The 17,952-nt window shown below is 42.8% G+C and overlaps 1 protein-coding gene across 1 annotated transcript in view; it reads left to right on the top strand.

Moving 5' to 3' along the window:
* The window catches only part of TGFBR3 (transforming growth factor beta receptor 3), a 108,889-nt gene extending 104,156 nt beyond the window's left edge, over positions 1-4,733 (top strand). Inside the window, exon 17 of the mRNA XM_074546093.1 lies at positions 847-4,733. Coding sequence (XP_074402194.1) covers positions 847-965 — 119 coding nt within the window. The 3' untranslated portion in view covers positions 966-4,733. The remainder of the gene's footprint in view (positions 1-846) is intronic.
* The last annotated feature ends 13,219 nt before the right edge of the window (positions 4,734-17,952 follow it).

Raw genomic sequence — 17,952 nt, 5'->3', positions numbered from 1 at the left:
CTATTTTGTAATATTGCTAAGGTTACAGACTTGAGCACTGTAACTTTAAAAATGCCACAGTTATGGTTTCCTATGTGGCCTTATTATGATCTTTGAGGCATTACATGGCATAATTATTACTTTCGTGCTCAGTTGACAGCTGGATTTTTCCTTTCAATCCCAGCCACAGGTGCAGAACAGTGTGAGGAGACTCCAAGTGCTTGACTTGGCAATATAAATAGCGAAGGGGTTGTTGAGACATGCTCTCACTACAGGTTCTAAGTGCTGCACATACTGTGTAACTATAGGAAAACTTCCTGCATGTTGTGTTAGGAGTAAATCAAGTCAAGCTTTCAGGATAGCCTGTTGTTTTTCTACATGAAGAAAACTGGCTATGTCTCAGGATATGTGGTATCCACTGATGGAAGAAGATTGTTTTAAGCTACACTTTTAGTAAATATGCCGCTCTATAAACTGGCATTAAAACTAAAGCCTACATTTCCTGGCCTTTTTCCTGGAAACAGCAAAGCTGTAAAGTGTCTGAGTTGTGTAATAGGATCCATCTTGAGTGACAGCTGACAACAGAAGATAGACAGTGTTGATCTTGGCAGTTTCCATCACTGCTTGTAAAATGCTCAAGGAAACAGCGCTGTTATTTTCCCCATGTGCACAGCCATGCTGAGGTGCCAAAATCTGGTAACATTTTCAGAGATACTCCAATTAAGGTCTGTTACCCAATATGTTAATTGCATAGGAAAACAAACCACCAGAAGAGGAGGACTGGGAAGAAATGGGTTGTTGTTTTCTATGAGAACATTTTCAGTTTCCCTTCTCCTGACCCCACTTTTTCTCTTGCCTGTCCCTCAGGGGAGACAGCGGGAAGACAGCAGGTCCCTACATCGCCACCAGCCTCCGAGAACAGCAGTGCAGCCCACAGCATTGGCAGCACACAGAGCACCCCCTGCTCCAGCAGCAGTGCCACCTAACCCGGGGACACAGCCAGGGAGCAGCACAGGACTGTGGGGACATCGGACAGCAGCTTCTGAACGTTGAAAGGATCCGTTTGGTTGCTTCTGGAAAAAATGAGGAGGGATTTTTCTATGGGGGGAAAAAAAAAGACTGATTTTCTTTTGGGGAAGCCACTGTGTGTGTGAGTGTGTAAATGAGCACACAATGCATGAGTGAACACAGCCTGTTGGATCTTGTTAGCATGTTATGCTACATGTGACAAAGCTACTAATTTTACAGTACTGCAACCTGTTCTAGGGGTCTGTGGGCCCTCAATGTGAAATCTATGCCAGTTTGGAAAAATGCTGCTTTGTCTATATGATTTTTTCCTTTCCCTGAACCTTATCATTGACACAAGGTATTCATTAAGGGAATTCAGTCATAGAATCACAGAATGGTTTGGGTTGGAAGGGACCTTAAAGATCATCTAGTTCCAACCCTCTGCCCTGGGCAGGGACACTTTCCACTAGACCAGGTTGCTCAAGCCCCATCCAATGTGCCTTTGAATACTTCTAGAGATGGGATATCCACAACTTCTCTGGGCAACCTGTTCAGGTCCTCACCACCCTCACAGTAAAGAGTTTTTTCCTAACATTTAATCTAAACCTCCCTATTTCAGTTTAAAGCCATTACTCCTTGTCCTATCACTACATAAGATAAGAACAAAGGTGAACTTAGGTCAAAGGATTTCTCTTTTTTTGAGCAAGAAAGCATCAATGTCAGATCTCCTTGGTAAATAACATTTTATTATTCAGCTACATTTAGCCTCTTTTGAATAATCTTTGTTTTTTCAGCTTACAGCTACAGCATCTCATTTGCTTTCCTGTTGTGTTTGCAGCTTCAGGTTTGTTCCAGGTATTTTTGTTATTATAATCATTGATTTAGTAATTGGAAAAGAGCACACTCTAACATTCCCTCTCTTGTTTTATGGGCCAAAGCTCTTGTATAAGAGATTTTTTGATCTGCTATACCAAAAACAGGCACACACAAACATTAAAACAAAGAATGGTCTTATGCACTAACATAGATGGGTGTGTACCTTTAATGGCAATGTCTTTATGCAAATAGATCTATATCAAGGTATACACAGCCTAACCACTTTACCAATTGGAAATTAGCACAGCATTCCTTCTATACATAAACATATAATCCATAAATAGATATCTATTAAAAAATAAAAACTGTCTTTTCAGTTTATAACGGTAGATAGATGAGCTAAAAAAGTTGATTTGGTTCTAATCTTTTAGCTAGCCTAAATTCTCTTTGAAATAAGACATGGGTTTGAGGGCACAAGGAATGTACAATAGTGCCTGTTGTTTGCTATTCTCTGAAAATAGTTGTGCAGTTGTGTCAAACTGTTGTATGAATGCTATGATTGGATAGTCCCAAAGTAGTATCAGAATATGGAAATGGAAGAAGGGTACTAATTGTCACTATTTTTAGTGTCATTGCCTTATCTTCACCTTCAAATTGATGCAAAATGAAAAGCAGAAAAAGACACTTTTAACATGTAATTGTTTGACTGTTTCTTGCCACTTTGTAATGTGTTCTACTGATCCTTCTTTGAGGAAGAGAGGGCATGGGTTTCCTCTAAGAATGAGATGAATAACTTTCATTAGTTGTAATGAAGGTTACCTGTGCTCTGCAAGAGAGGAAGGGACTTCATTACACTCGAGTGATAGTCTGCTCTGAAGTCTGAGCTGCAGATTTCTTACTGATTCTACACTTGTGCCTTGCTGATGCCAGGATAGTCCAAGTGCAACATATGCAAAGATTTAAATGCCAGGATCAGGCAGAGTGTTACTCACTTTAAATCAAATCTGTTACCAATCCTGCAAACCCCTCTGCAAGTGGGTAACTGCCCACCTTGTCCTCACTATTGGAAGCACGTGCTGGACTCTGAACCAGGGCTGGTCTCGGTGTCACACATACAAAGATATTTGATGCTGCAGGCCTGGTGATGGGGACAGGGTGCCATTAAATTGTGGTTACCCCTGCAGAAGGGTGTGCAGGGTGGCTCTGCTCCGAGCCGTGGGGAGGATGAATGTGCTGCCTGTGTGGTTGAAAAGAAAGCGCTTTGCCTAACCTTCAGCAGAATGTATTGTTAAAGCATATTCTATGTGTAAAGTCTTTAAAGATGTCTTCAAAGAAGACTAGAGTCTTTAACTTCAATCATAGCTATATTTTACTACATTAAATTTCTGTATAAAGATATATTTAAATGTTTAGATAAATGTAAGTTACTCTATATGAAATGTTTAATTTCAATTACTGTGAAATTTACATATTTTGTAAATTCCTTTCCCCATTTTAACCCTTTCCTTCCCCAGATATTTTATTAAGTAGTTTATCATAGGAAGTATTAGATTTGGTTGTTGGGATGGACAGGTTGAAAAATTCTGTGTAAAATAGATAATTGTATATTTTTGAGAGAAACATGCTGCATTATCAGTCTTTTTATCAAAACTTTAATCTAATTTTAGAATAATTTACAGATTTATATATACCATTGGATAAACCAAAAATATATAAAGGTCAAAGATTTGATTTGTTAACTTGTGTGTGAAATTCAGTTTGAATTAACTGAATGTGGTATACTCAGCTATTTAATTCAGCGGTTTTAATAGAACTGAGTTAATTGTCTGTTGGAGTTTACCAAAATGGCACATGATTGCTTAGCAGATGGAAGAGTCATTTCTGCTTCAATAAAGAGAGAGAACCAAACCCAAACATTCCTAGTGAATAACTTTATAACAGAAGTGTGCAGTACTTTGCAGCAGCTGCTAAGCTGCCCTCAGCTCAGAGCCTGGCACAGCTCTGGTTTTACAGCAGCCATTAGTCAGCACTGCCCGTCTCTGTGGGTGGTGTGAGGTGCTGATTGCCACCTCTGCCCTGAGGGTTTCACCACGCTGGGCTCACCTGGCAGAGCCCTGTGGGGCCTGGAGGCCAGGGAGACTCTGCTGTCCCAGCAGGGGTTTGCATGGATGGAGTCAGTGTTAATTTCAGCATGATGGAATCAACTGCGAAGGAACTTCTTATGTAAGATTGGGAGGACTGGGCTTCAAATGGACACCTTGTGCCTGTTAAAGCTATTAGGATACTTAAACTCCCAAGCAGACTGCTTGTTCTGTCATGTGTTGTCTAATCACTAACTCTAACCTTTTACTTTATTTGGTTTTGGACATTTCTACATTTGTGATTCAAGAGATCAGATCTTTCTGTGTTAGGCTATTTTTGTAGCATTTGCCACATGAAAATGGATTTTGCAAAATGTCTGTAGATGCTGATGATTGTAACCTTCCCCCTGCTCTTTCCTAACCATTCCTCTCCTGTATGTTCTGTCTGTTATGTATATCTACCTCATGCTTCACAAGAAGACTGTACTGTTGGTTGTGCTGGCAGCCCTTCATGTGAGGTGCCTGTTGTACCCTGTTGTTGTTTGTCATTCATCAGGATGTTCACAGCGTTACCAGATCTTCGCTGCCCTGTCCTGACAGTTCCAAACACAATATTCTCACCTTTGAATAAATAAGTATATTTCTTTTAGATGCAAATGCCAAATCAAAGAATGGGAGAAATTTACTCCCTAAAACCTGTGGCCAGTCTGAACACCCAGTTTGTATTTCATATTGCATTCAGTATTTCAGAGCCTTGTGGAAATGCGTAATTGTACAGTTTTGATAACCACAGTGTCATGTCATCTTAGTCTCTTGTGCATAATAAAGTATATATCAATTTATTAATAATTGATGTCATGATTCATTTATGTCTGTCCTCGTGTCCCATAAATTTCAGTGGGAATTGTGTGCAGGATTTGATTTTGTGTATCCACTTCGGAGTTCTTTTAATCCATTGGCTTTGTTTGAGTACTCAGTGTCATGGCTTCTTGCAGAAAACAGTAGATATGTTTAGTTAAATGCTGCTGGTTTTTGCTCAAAGTTGAAGTCCAGAGTTCTGATCCTGTGGGCATTTAGTTGTTGCATGTCAAGACACAGCCTCATTTGAATTCTGCAGAAAGCCTGGCTTGAGCACAGTGACGCCATGGCTGTGCAGCAGCAGAGTGCTGCTGGGTTGTACCTGTGACTGCAGCTACACTGGAGACATGTGAGCAAGATTGTTTTCGTCACTGAATGATCTTCCTGTGCAGGAGCAGGTAGTTTTGCTGTGTATCAGCAGGACAAGAATTTGAGTTTTTACAGTCCTGCTTTCTAATTTTTTTCCTGTATTTCTTGTGCAGAATATTCTTTATGGGCACTTGAGGGGAACAGCCTTAGTGGTTTTTCTCTGGGTTATTCAGACATTCTAGTTATTGACTCACAAAAGGGAGCTCCTTAGTAAGGGAGTCTAAAATGTTAAGTGATCACTTTAAAAACCAAGATTCCTTCAGTACAGAAAAGGCTATTAATTAGAAGCAGTTCTAAGCTTATGTGTTGCCTATGACATAATTCACAGAGGTGCAATGGATTTATTGCTTCATAACAACCATATTTCAGTTACTGCATCAAGACACTTCTGTTTTCCTGTGGAAATGAGCTCCATAGGGTGAACTCACCTGAAAGTTGCTGCAGCTGTTGTTCCCTTTCTCCTGTAAAATTTATACTTTGACTGAAACATGGTGTGAAAGCATGATCAGTGTCTCATATGTGGAAATAATTTTAAAATGCATTTATTAGCCAATGAATTCTGATATATTTGCACTAGTATTTTTAGCCAATAAGAGGTAAGAGTATTGCCATACTTCAGAGTAGGTATCAATGTTGTGCATATTTGTTCCCTCAAGCATTGTGAGTGAAGCAAATGTTTTGGACGGTCAAAAAATACCTGGTGCCAGTTTTGGGAAAAACACAGTCCAGAGCTCTTCAAATTTAAACAGAATTAAATTTATCACAGCATTCCTTCCAAGACAATATAAAAGGAAAAGGAGACAATATTTTGATAGATTTTCACAGCTGTCACTTTGTAATTGTAAAGCAGATATTTATGAGGCTGGAAGCCTGATTGCAGCAAGTGTTTTTGTAGAGTGTTCCCAAATCTCAGGCCCTGAACCTAGCCTTGCCAACCTCTGTGCATTTACACTTTGCAAAAGAAAGATCAAATTACATCCTTCACCTCCCCAAGGAAGTTTAGAGCTCAAATTGCAGATTTCTCTGTGGTGTTCTGGAAGCCCCCAGGGTGCCACTGCAGCTTGCCCAGAAGGTGAAGTGCCCCGTGGTGCCTCCTGGCCGGCTCTGCTGCTCACCCTGCTGCGCTGAGCTGCAGCTTTACTGTGTTTAGGAAAGTCTAAAAAGGAGCTGGTTTGTGGACAGATGAAAAGGATAAGCAGCACAAAAGTGTTACTCTTGCACTCTTGTTTAAATAACAGATTTTTTCCATCCAGTTTTGGCACATATATTTTGAGGAATTGGTTAAAAAATATTTGGGTGGAGGCTCTTTTCCTCTGTTACTGCTGCTTATAAACTGCTGGCTCTAGTAAAGAACATACTGTAGAGACAAAAAAGTAAATCAGTATTTTAAAGGGCAAAATCTTGAGTATTAAGCAGAGAAAGCTGATGGTATTTAACAGTGTGGTAAGTGGCTCACCGAGCGCTCTATTTTGTCAGTAAATTTTTTTATGTTGTGCCTGCAAAGTCACAGTGTAATGCATGAACGTGGCTATGGTTTTCCCAATTCTCTAAGCATTTAAAGTCCAGATTTGCTTTGCAAATAGGGTGAAAGGATTAAAAAATTCTTAGTCTGTCCTTTATACAAGTAGGCATATCCCATGGGGCTGTAAGAGCTTGGGATGTAGCCTTTGCACTACGCAATATTTTTATTAGTCCATGATCCTAAAGGTGATTAGTAACATTGGCTGTTAGTATTGAAAAATAAAATAAACAGGAAGATTTAAGAGGAGTATACACACAGAGCATTTGCAGCAGGAATATTTAGGTTTTCACAAAATTCTTCGAGTGCCAAAACATGTCACAGAAAATTTAAATCACTGAAATAAAATAACATGAAGGAAGCAGTTAAGAAGTGTCTGGAAATGGGAGGTTGGAGACACATGCCACACTTGAGCCCGAAAGGAGCTGGGTCTGGCAGACTTCCAGGGCTGCCATGCCCCCAGCGTGCCAAGGCCATGGGGGCTGGGATAGTGCCTGTCACTGGAACTCCAGCTCAAGGTGCTGGGCACCCGCCAGCTGGGCAGGGTTATTGCGGGCAGGCTTTACTCGTGCTGTTAACTCTGAATATGGCTGTCGCTGTGATACTGTCCTTGTTAACAGGCTGCTTCAGACAAACCAGGTGTGCGTGTAAGCTAAGGGGATCGGTCTGGCTTTTGCACTGGGGAGAAGTGCCATGAAATACGAAAGGCTTCAGCTGGAAGTCACGATCTGCACTCGTGAGCGTCACAGAGCGAGTGTTCTTACAAGCAGGAGAAGAGGTACAGCACCAGTCCTGTCTCTGGGAGCTCCTCTGCTGCTAAAAACTGAGTCTAGGAGTTCAAAATAAAAATCCTCATCCTGAGCAAGAACCAGCTCCTGTGTTTGCCCTGTGCAGGTCACACAGGAGCAGCGGGATGGAGCAGCGGCCGCCCCGCGGGTCTGGCTGCGCCCTGCGGCCCCTCAGGCAGCTCCAGGTGGCAGAGCGGGGATCGGCACGGTCCCACCCGGGTTTGCAGGGGATGCCGGGGAGGGAGGCAGCTGAGGGCAGCACGGCCGCGGTGGGCAAGGGCTGCTCAAGGGGCAGGAGCCAGTGCCTGCTGGGGTGTGGGCTTAAAGGAGGGCAGCCGTGAGCGCCCGTGTGTGCCCAGGGGAGCTGTGGGGAGCGGCAGAGCTATTGGGACCCTTTTTGGACCAAGTTAAATATCACTGCAGCTGAAAGATGCCTGTGGGCTTTGGGGAGTGGCTCGCGTTTTTATCCCGATTGTTACCTTGCGTCTCAGTGGCACACCGTGTGGGAGCCGTGAGGGATCCCTGCCGCAGGGGGCACCGGCCCAGGCTGGGGCTCTGGGCACGGACAGGCCGCCCTCACTCTTATTTCCGTGGAAAGAAACCCAAAGGTGGGGTTTGGATCCCAGTCCTCTGACGAAATGTCCCAAACCCCTCTTAGAAGCGCAGAAGGTGCTTGAGAGGCAGCTCTGACGAGCAGGGCGGCAGGGAGCGAGCAGACACACGGGTGCGAGGTGATGAGGGTGCTGCAGGTGGGGAGGATGGTCAGCTGAGAGGCAATAGCAGGTGCGGGATGACAAATACTACGTGAAGAAGGTGAGGCTGTTACTTTGATTTACATATACTAAGCTGGTTGTGCTCTCAGTCTGATCATGTGGGGAGGCAATGTTGATAATTAAGACTGGAAAAAGGAAGAAATCTGTGATGAAGTTATTGTCAAGTTGGTTGACAGAGCAAGTAGGATGAATGCTGTGATTATGAGTGTTGCAGCATGACTATGCTGTATTTCTCCAGAGAGGGCTGAGGGATGATTACACTGGAAAGCACGTACCCCACTGACATGCTTTGTGCCATTACAAAGACACAGCGAGTACGCCCATGTTTTTACTGGCAGTGCTTAGTGAACTTTTCTGTGACTTCTCTCAAGTGTGGGTCCCTGAAGTGAGTCATATTTTACTACATGCTAGACAACAAGGGTCTGTCATAAACCAAGATGCCTTGCCTAGGCCAGCTGCTGTCCCTGTGGGCTATGAAAAGCACAGGATGATCTGCTCTGAGGACAGAATTATTTCTTCTGCTTGGGTTGTGCCCATCACCTGAAGCATAGGATCACCTACCAAGGAGGCCACAGTTATATTGGGAACTTCACAAATCTAGCTTTGGCAAGGCATTGTGAATGGTTAGTTTTGTTTTCTGGTTTAATGGTAGGAGTAGGGTTATGCCAAGCTGACTCCAGGTGATTTTTCTGTTGTTTGTTCTGGTGGACTTTCATTTATTACATTGCTCTTCCATTACACGACAAAAATTTATAAGATGTTGAAACTTAGACCTCATACTTTTAGAGTGTATGCCTTTTAATCAATATTTGGTTAAACAACTGTGAGCCAAGACCAAATTTGCTATTCTCGCTTCTAGCTGTTGTAAGAAATCTTAATTGCAGTGTTTATTTGATTAACAACAAATAGTATGGTTACATAGACCAGAGCTACATTGTATAGATTTCTTGTGCTTTTATTGAACAAAACCAAAACTATACAATATCCAAACCAAAGTACTCACACGGTTATGTTTTCAATATAAATGAACATGTGTATACAAACACACATCATTCCATCTAGCTGGGTGAACCCAAGAAGGGAAAGTTCCAATGGGTATTGGAGAATGCACGTGGACATGAGTAGTGCAAAAAGCATGTAGAGTATGCAGGCCAGTGCTCTTGTGAACAAGCAATTTACATCTGGAAGTTTTGACTCAGTTGTGCTGTGTTACAAAATCTTACAGGCCTGAATTTTGTTGGCTTGCTTCAGGCAGTTCGGGGAGCCATCAGCCTGTGCCTCCTGTATGGTGGCTGGAGGAGCAGCCCATGGGGATGTGAGAAAAATCCCTCTCCTGACTGAGCCCCTGCAGTGGGCCAGGGTGAATCTGCAAGGGCATCTTCTCCAGAGGGCACTGCTCATGCTGGGAACCAGCTCCTAAAAACCCCTGTGCTTCCATCTGAACTCATCATTCCCAGACCTTTTCTGTGCTGGTGCTGCCAGTGTAGGAATATGTCAGTACAGGTTTATTTTGACACAATCCATAAAGGAAACAGTTACATGGAAGGAGACTGGAGGAGATCAGGGTCACTGCCATACAAGCATGGAGCTTCTCTCTCTAGGAGGGGTAACTCCAGTCTTGCCCCCTGCTTACAAACTTTTAAGATTTTTCACAGCATGGAAAGAAACCAATGTGTGTAAAACTGGAGGCATTTGCCAGGATCTAGGTTCAATGCCACATTTGAAGAAAAAATAGTTTGTGTTATTCAGAGTCCATATTTCATTTTTAAAGCAAACTAAGGGCCAAATTCTTGCCCAGTATAAACCTGGTTCATCACCTTCTGTCAAATTCTGTCTATTTACACCAGGAAAGCATCTCTCAAGTGTGTAAGCTGTTCCTTAGTACCTAATAACAGAAATATAATCTGGCAAGCAGACAGTTTTGACAGCTGCCTGTGTACTTCAGATCCAAAGATGATTCCTTGAACTTCAGCTCTTCCCTCCTTCTTTAGACTTTTATTAAAAACAGGACCTATTCCCTAGTGTTTCATGTCATATGTATTGCAATGTTAGTTCAGCACACTACCCATTTTCTCCAAACATCTGAATTCTGCTCCACAGCTGTAAAGTCCTTTTCCTCCACTCTAATCAGCATTAAAATCTCTTATTTCCAACTGCAGTTCTGACAATTGCAGTGCTGGTCCTCCTATTTGCATTTAAGTGAAGCAGGATCACATTTCAGACCATCCACTGCAAAATGCCATGCTCATATTTTACAAAAAGAGGTCTTTTGAGCAGGGTATGCAAGGCAGCAAGGCATTACAGCTATCCTAGCCTCCATGGCGTGGGTGGGTTTTGCTATAAAAACCCCAAGAGAAGTTGAAGCAGGTGCTCTGCACACCTGATCACAGCACACTTGAGGTGTGCTGTGTGGCACTTGAGGTCTCCTCACTCACACTGTGGCTGTGGCTTGCCCAGACAAGTGCCCCTTATTATATTTGACATTGTCTTTCTGTGGCAATGTGACTCCCATAGAGGGAGAGCAATGTGTGGAGCACTGGGCTGTGTTTCCCAGGTGCTGTCACTTTGGCACTTGAGAAGGTCAGTGGCTGCCAGGCTGCCATGCATGGGCCCTGCTGCTCTGTGTCCCTTCCTCAGCAGCACTTGCTCAGGTCTCCAAGGAAAACACCAGCATTAGTCACACATGCATCAGCTGTACCCAGCCCACCCCTGCACACCCCATTCCCACTGCCTGCTCCCACATGGATTCAGCTGGCAGCTGCTCTGAAATGGCCGGGACTGGGCTGCCTGGCACTGCATGTGATGAAGCCTGCTCGTCAGGGAGGCTTGGAAACTGTTCATCCAAGTTTTCAGGAAGGTTTCTTCCTCTTTTTTCTTTGAGCTCATTGCCATTCCTGCATTGAGTGCTGTCCATTCACACTCCCAAGTATGCTTTCTGGACAAAGCAAGCACATCTCTAAACATTTTTGCCTTTGTCTTCAGGGAGTGAGTTTGTAGGTTAGGTGATGTCACTGAGACAAAGTAGCATGTAGCATTTGAATTCCTGAGTAGTAAAGAAATGTCTCCACATAACAGTCTGCAAAAAATGACATAGACTGCAACTTGCATTCAAGACTCATCAAATGCCTTCGAATATCACCTAAAATAGCAAAATCACAGAGTGCCCTTAGACAAGTAATAGATAAGTGTGGGGGTGGGGGGGAATAACTGTATGGGATAAGTAGTCTCATTGTATTGAACACTTTGGCAAAGATTTAAAGTTTGTGAAAAGAAATGACCATTCAGTTTTGCAAACACAGACACATGAAGCTGTGGCACAGTGCTAAAATATTTTGAGGAATTAGAGTTGTTCTTTTATCAGTCATCAAATTTAAGGAAACCACTCTTCGTGTGTCATGGGCTGTGCTTTCAACGTACTCTGTGATTCATTGCCAAGGACTAAGAAACTTCAGGGATGTTCTCTGAACTTCTCACCTTCCCTAGGACTGACTGCCATTGAAATGCACATTACATGACCCCTGACTAAAAGCTTCTAATGTGTGATTCAAACTGAGACTTGACCAAGTACTTAATGGGAAAGCTTGCATTTTCCCCTGAAATTTTGCTTTATTTTCCTGAAGAATTTAGTGCTAAAATTAGGCCTATTTTAAACTGATTTACTGAATTACATCACATGACTCTCTATGCCTCTGGCTGTGAATTCAAATAGGCAGCCAGCTGAGGAAATTTCAAACCTTTGTTTTATTCCTCTAAAATAATTTGATAACTTCATGTCTTTGGGATAGTGCAAAACACTCTCATGGAAGGATTACCCATTTCTTTTTTCTTGAGGAAGATTGGCTGATCAAAGCTATCATATAAATCTTGCAAAACTGTCAGGTGTTACTCTCCATAAGTAATAAGAGCTCTTCACGGGTGATACTAATTAGGAAAAGCATTTGTCCCTGGCAGTGGTTTTCCTTTGATGTTCCTGTTGGGCCAGTGCAAACAGGCAAATGCCAGAGAGCTGAAACCTGACTGCTGCTGGAGTGTCACTGGTACCTAACACTGCAGGTCTGTTTGCCCATTAAGGCATAGGGAGTTTTCTGTATAAACTGTGGAAGGCATAATGGGAATTTCCCCCTAAAACTCTCTCCTGCAGATCCAATGAAAATTGGGCTCTACTGCTGTTCTCTGCGTATGCATCTTCCTCTTCTCACAGCTTGAGTTCATTTTGCAATAGAAGCAGCTTGTGCTAATTTCCTTTCTTTTTAAACCCTGATAGTGACAAATAGGTCTTAGCAAGCTATTTCCTGTTTTTCTGCATACTCCAGGTATTGCAGTACAGTGGAATTACCTTTGTAATAAAGCACTCACACACTGTAAATTAGACATAGCAAAATATCTATTTAGGCCACCTTGTCTGAGACATCTGGAGGTTTGATGCACATTTTATAGCAGAGAATTAGTGCTGGTTTCTGTGACACAACTCCTGATTATCACCTGAGTGGGTCAGGTACTGGTACCCAGACACAGAAAACTCAGAGCAGATCCTGATAGGTCTAAATCCAGGGGATTTGGGGTGTATTCCTTGAGATTTATACAATCTACTTTAAGCCCTTTGGGGGCAGCTCTTATCTGTTTCATTTAGACATTGGTTCTGAAGAATGACATTCCCTGGCCAAAATGCCATTCAAGAAAGGTAACTTGTACTTTCTGTGGAGTGGTGTAAACCACTCTGAGGGCACAGCTCAGTGGAGAACCCAGCTCTGCCAACAACCATGTCAGGGCATGATGCATGTCTGAGAGCTGATGTTCTGGGGGAGGTCTCTGTTCTACTTTCACTACTACAGCAATCTGAAATAAAAGGTGAAATGTTAAAACTCTTTGCTCTAAGTGTTTTCGAAATTTTCTTGCTGAAAGGCACATTCTGCCATGTGAAAAAAAAAGGAAGAAAAAGAAAAAAGGTAGTCCTTCACTGTATTTTTAAAGCATTACATCAAAAAAATTTCCCTAAACTTTTGAAGAAACTATTGCTTGTTCCTCTTGGTAGTTTTCTTCCCCCATCCTATCTGCCAATGCAACCTTTCACTTGTAAACACATAAGCTACATTAAAGGAGAGTACGTAAGATATAAGAGGCTGTTCTTTCTCTTTCCTGCTCCCAGCTCTCATCTGGTGTGTTTACAGCACAGTGCCTTTGTCACAGCACACAGAATTTGTGGGGTGAATCTGCACAAGTGTTAAATGCCAGGCCATGAACTAAACACTCCCAGGAATGGGAAGCATCATGAAGGGGTTCATGTGGCGAAGAAACATCATTTTCCTGGGTAAACTTGGAACAACTCTGTTTTCTTGACTCCCAGTTTCAAAACTAATTGCATATTCTGAGATCACTTTGGCTCCAAGTGATGAATGCCATGCCCTGTAATATTTAATAAGCTTTTCACTCTTACATAGAAGAGTGCTCTGTAGAATGATGGATATAGAAAATATCGCAGATTAATAAAGCTGATTTGTAGGTCAATGGAATTAGTCTAATAATGATCATTGATGATTAAAAGATGTTGAAATGCACTGAATCCTGCACTTCAGCTGTGGCTAGTTTAGTTTAAAGTTTCTCATGCTGAAAGGAGGGAAGTTGTGTCACAGCTGGGTGATTCACACCATCCAATGAGACCTTTGGTACAAAGTATTTTCCTCTTTAGAGACCTGGGTGACCTCTGGTGTGGCTGAGACAGAACTGCTCTTCTCAGCTCCCATTCTGAGGCTGACCCCCATGCTGGGAGCTGGGATACCTCAGTGTGATCCTAACCTCAGTCTACTCTGTAATTTGGATATATTATTGAATTTCCTTATTTGTACCACTGTTGTCTTTGCCTGGAAGGAAGTCTGAAGTTTGGCTGCAAAATCTGCCTTTTGTTTAGTGGAGCTCTGCACTGCAGTGCTCTTGTCTTGCTAGGAATGAGGGGTTTGGGATCTGGTGGACTCCTGCCCACCATCTCCTGCTGCTGGACCACCTGAAGCAACTGTGTTGTTCCTGCTCTGGGACATCTTCCTCCACTTCCAGCCAGACATGTCCAACCCACAAGAAAGACTCCTTCTGTAGATTGTCTTCTCCATTTTTAATTCTTCTGACTGTGCACTCTGTTCAGAATGGTATCCAGCACATTCAAATAAACAAAAATACTTAATGGTGAAAAAGCCACGGGCAATAGTTTTGCTGGGGGAGGTGTGTACTTTTTCCATGATGACTGCCCTGAAATTAGGATGAGCAATTGGAAGAAGTGGCAAGGGGAAGTTCAAACTGTTTTGGAGATTTCTTGGAAAAACACATGGGGTTTTGAGACATTTATTTTGTGTGATATGATCGGTGTATGCTGGGTGCACTATGGACGTGACTCACTCGTTGCTTGGGTGCAGGGGCTGGAAGAGAAACAAGAGATGTTGGCTGTAACCTTGGAGAAAACTGAGTTTTCTTTGTTTTAACCATTCTTGTTTTAACTTTTCATAGAAAACCCTCATCCTATTCTCAGTGTAATTATGAAGTTACTGACAGAGGAAGACATTTTCCCATCTGAGCTGCCAGCACAGAATAAGGACTACATGGGACATGAGCAAATAACACAGGAAAGAGAGGTGGAAGGCAAAAGGAACATTAATTAAAATCAGAACTTCTAATACATTGCAATTTATGGTTGTTTGGGGTTGTATAAATACTTTCCTGCAATGCAGTAATTTAGATATCCTTACAGAAATCCATTTAGTCAGATAAATCAACAGGCACAAGACTATGGTTCAGGTTTTTTTATTCCTGTTAACTCTCCCATGTATGCACTAACATTCTTGGTTCTACTTGGGTATTTGTTTACACAGAGTATATTATGTCCATAAATCTTAATTTAATCTTTGACCATGACAGTGATCAACTTCTTGCTCACTAAAATCCACCAGGCACAGCAAATTGTACATGGAGATGGGACTCTCCAGCAGGGAGACCACTTCATTTGAAAAGTGACTTTAGTGGAGTAAGATTACATGAAACCATTCTCCTTTCTCATCAGAGCAGTTCATTGACTTGAAGTTTTGGTGTCAAAAGTAGTGTTTTGTTTTCAACTATTTCAATGGGACTTCTTGTATGCGCCTTCTGTTGTTATTTCCCCAGCCCAGGGGAGGTTCATTAGGTGACCATCACCTAAGTGGGGTCAGCTGTCCCCACTTGCCCCACGTGTGTGGGGTGTGGCTCCTGGTCCCACCCAGGTGGGGCCATTGCCCGAGGACTCTTTGCTGGTGCAGGATGCAGAGGGAAGGAGTCAACCTCCTTCAGTGCTGGAGCCTATGCTGAGTTTGGCAGGCAAAGGTAAGGCAGCCTGAAAAATGATTATACTTGATTTTTAATTTTGAAGTAAGGCCTTTGAACCTAAAATTTTAGAGTTACCGTGAGTGTGAACCCTATGGTGAATTTGAGAGTAAAGCTGTAGCAAATAGTGGGAGAGTGGGGGGATGGGTGTGTGAAGAGCCCTTGAGCTGTCTTTATTTGACTTTCATCAGAAATAATTTTTTAAGCCTGATTTGAAAGGCTGCAAGGACAGATCTTGCAGATGCTGAAATGGAGGGATTGCTTTAGCCAACATATGGAAAATATTTACAGACCTTACACAATGGTGATATATAAGAGTAAACAGAATGTCAGATAAGCCCTGCATTCCTTTATTTTCACTTAAGACTTAGGAAAAAAATGCGTGCTTCTTTGCTAGCAGGGAGAGAGGAGGGCATGTTGGAGGGCAAACTGATCTGGAGAAAAATGTGCATGTTAAGCAAAGTGAATTATCAGCTTTAAAATTCCTAAATAATTCATGTGCCACAATGTCTCCTCCAAAGTCTGTGCAAAGGCTGATTTTTGTGGACTGGGAGCTTAGGTTTATGGCTCCATTTTCTGCCCACCTCCATTTAACTTGCAATTAGAAGTTCAAATATCAGAACTGCTCTGACCCTGCTCACGGCGGGAGTCGGGGATGTGTCTGTGCCAGCTGGGGAGGGGACAAGCCGGCCCCTAGCGCAGGTTAAGGCTGTTCTTCCTTTCCTTAGCGCCCAGAGCAGCACCGAGGATTTCTCGTGGCAGCCCAGGCTGGGACACTGAGGGCAGGAAGGCCGAGGGTCCCTGGGCGGCAGCAGCGCTGGGCCCGGCCCTGCCCCGGCCTGGGAGCCAAGGCCGGCCTTGGGCACTGGGCCTGAGCTCCCAGGCTGGGCTTTGCTGCTTGCGTTAGCCGTGGCTACATTTTCCTATGGCTTTATCCTCGTTCAGTGTCTCTATTGCATAAATATGTTTGCCTGCCCCCCGAGCTCCCCGGGATTGCCTGGGAGCATGGCACACGAACAGCACTGTGCCCAGCCGAGCAGCCGGGGGCATGGCCCAGGCAGGAAAGGCAGGGCAGGCTGACAGCTCCAAGGGGATGCAGCTCAGCTGCCACAAAGGGTTTCTCATCCTCCTCAGTAATGATGCTTTTTATTTCTCTTTTTTGTTCTCTTTCAGAGGCAGTGTTGCTAATATATAGGAAATTCAATACATTGCTGGCTAGGTGAGGGAAAAATGCATCTTTGACCAAGTGTGTTACCAAAGTGGAGATCTTAAGAAATGTTAGCTTGTGCAAAATACTGGTGGTTTGAAACAATGACATTTTAAAATGTTGCTGGCCTAAGAACTTTCTTTGACTTTTGCTGTTGTTTCTTTTGGATATGCTTAGTTGTTTATCTAAGCAACTCTGGTCATTGAATGAGGTTTTAAGAGAAAAGGTAAGCAGAGGAAAGAAAATATTGCAGGCAAATACAATTAACTTCTGCTATAGCAACTACATTTCTTTCATTTTGAAACTCTGAGCCTATTTTAAAATATGTATTGATTCAGTAAAGTTTTTTGTGTTTCTAAAAAGAGCAGGATTGAGAATATTTACCCATACTGAAATGCTTAGGAACTACCTAAGGTTTGTTAGTTTTGGCACAGGCCTGCAAAGGCAGTCTAATGTCATCATGTTTGAAAAAGGAGGACAGTGGCAAAGGGTGATTGAAGTGCAGCATAAACTACACTTAATTACAGCTGTTAATTTACAGCACAATCTTCATTTTAATAAAAACAGGAGAATTGGTACACAGTGCTGGAAGAAAGCCTGAGGCAAAATCAGATTTAGCTGTGGATATCAATTAGGAAGAACAGACAATGTTTGCCATTGCTACGTACATATTTTGTTGCTTAACCTTTTCAAGATTTATCAATCTGTATGTTGGGTTGGGTTTTTTTCAATTTTGCTTGTTTTGTTTTGTTTTTTTTTTAAAGGCCCGTCTGTAACTGTGTCTGAGGTACTTTTTATATGACTTTGGTGTCCTGGTCTGCTCTAAGTTCCGCTGACAAACACCCACCAGGTCGCTTGCTGCCTGGTGCTCACTCAGTCAGTGCTGGGTCCAATAAGAACCAGCTGTGAATGCATCTGAGCTGTCTCTGATACAGTTCCAAGTCTGGAAAAAGTAATTCCTCCCTTTCTTTGCAGACAGTGTTGTGCAATGGCCTGAGCTCACTAAATTCTTCTGTTGTTCAACAGCAAGTAACCTAGGTAGTACATCTGCTTTAATGGCAACTGGCTTGTTGAGGCAATAGATGTTTGGGAGTTTTTTGCACCCTAAGCTCTGTTGATACCAACTCACCTTTTATGCTGATGGAATTACAAGAAATCAGTACAACCATTACGTCTTGGCCACTATTTCCATACTATTTTGCCAGCTAAGCAGAAC

This window comes from Zonotrichia albicollis, chromosome 8 (assembly GCF_047830755.1).
Source record: "Zonotrichia albicollis isolate bZonAlb1 chromosome 8, bZonAlb1.hap1, whole genome shotgun sequence".
Classification (NCBI taxonomy): Eukaryota; Metazoa; Chordata; class Aves; order Passeriformes; family Passerellidae; genus Zonotrichia; species Zonotrichia albicollis.
Note: the sequence above shows the minus strand (reverse complement) of the source record. Positions and strands in the feature narration are given on the sequence as shown.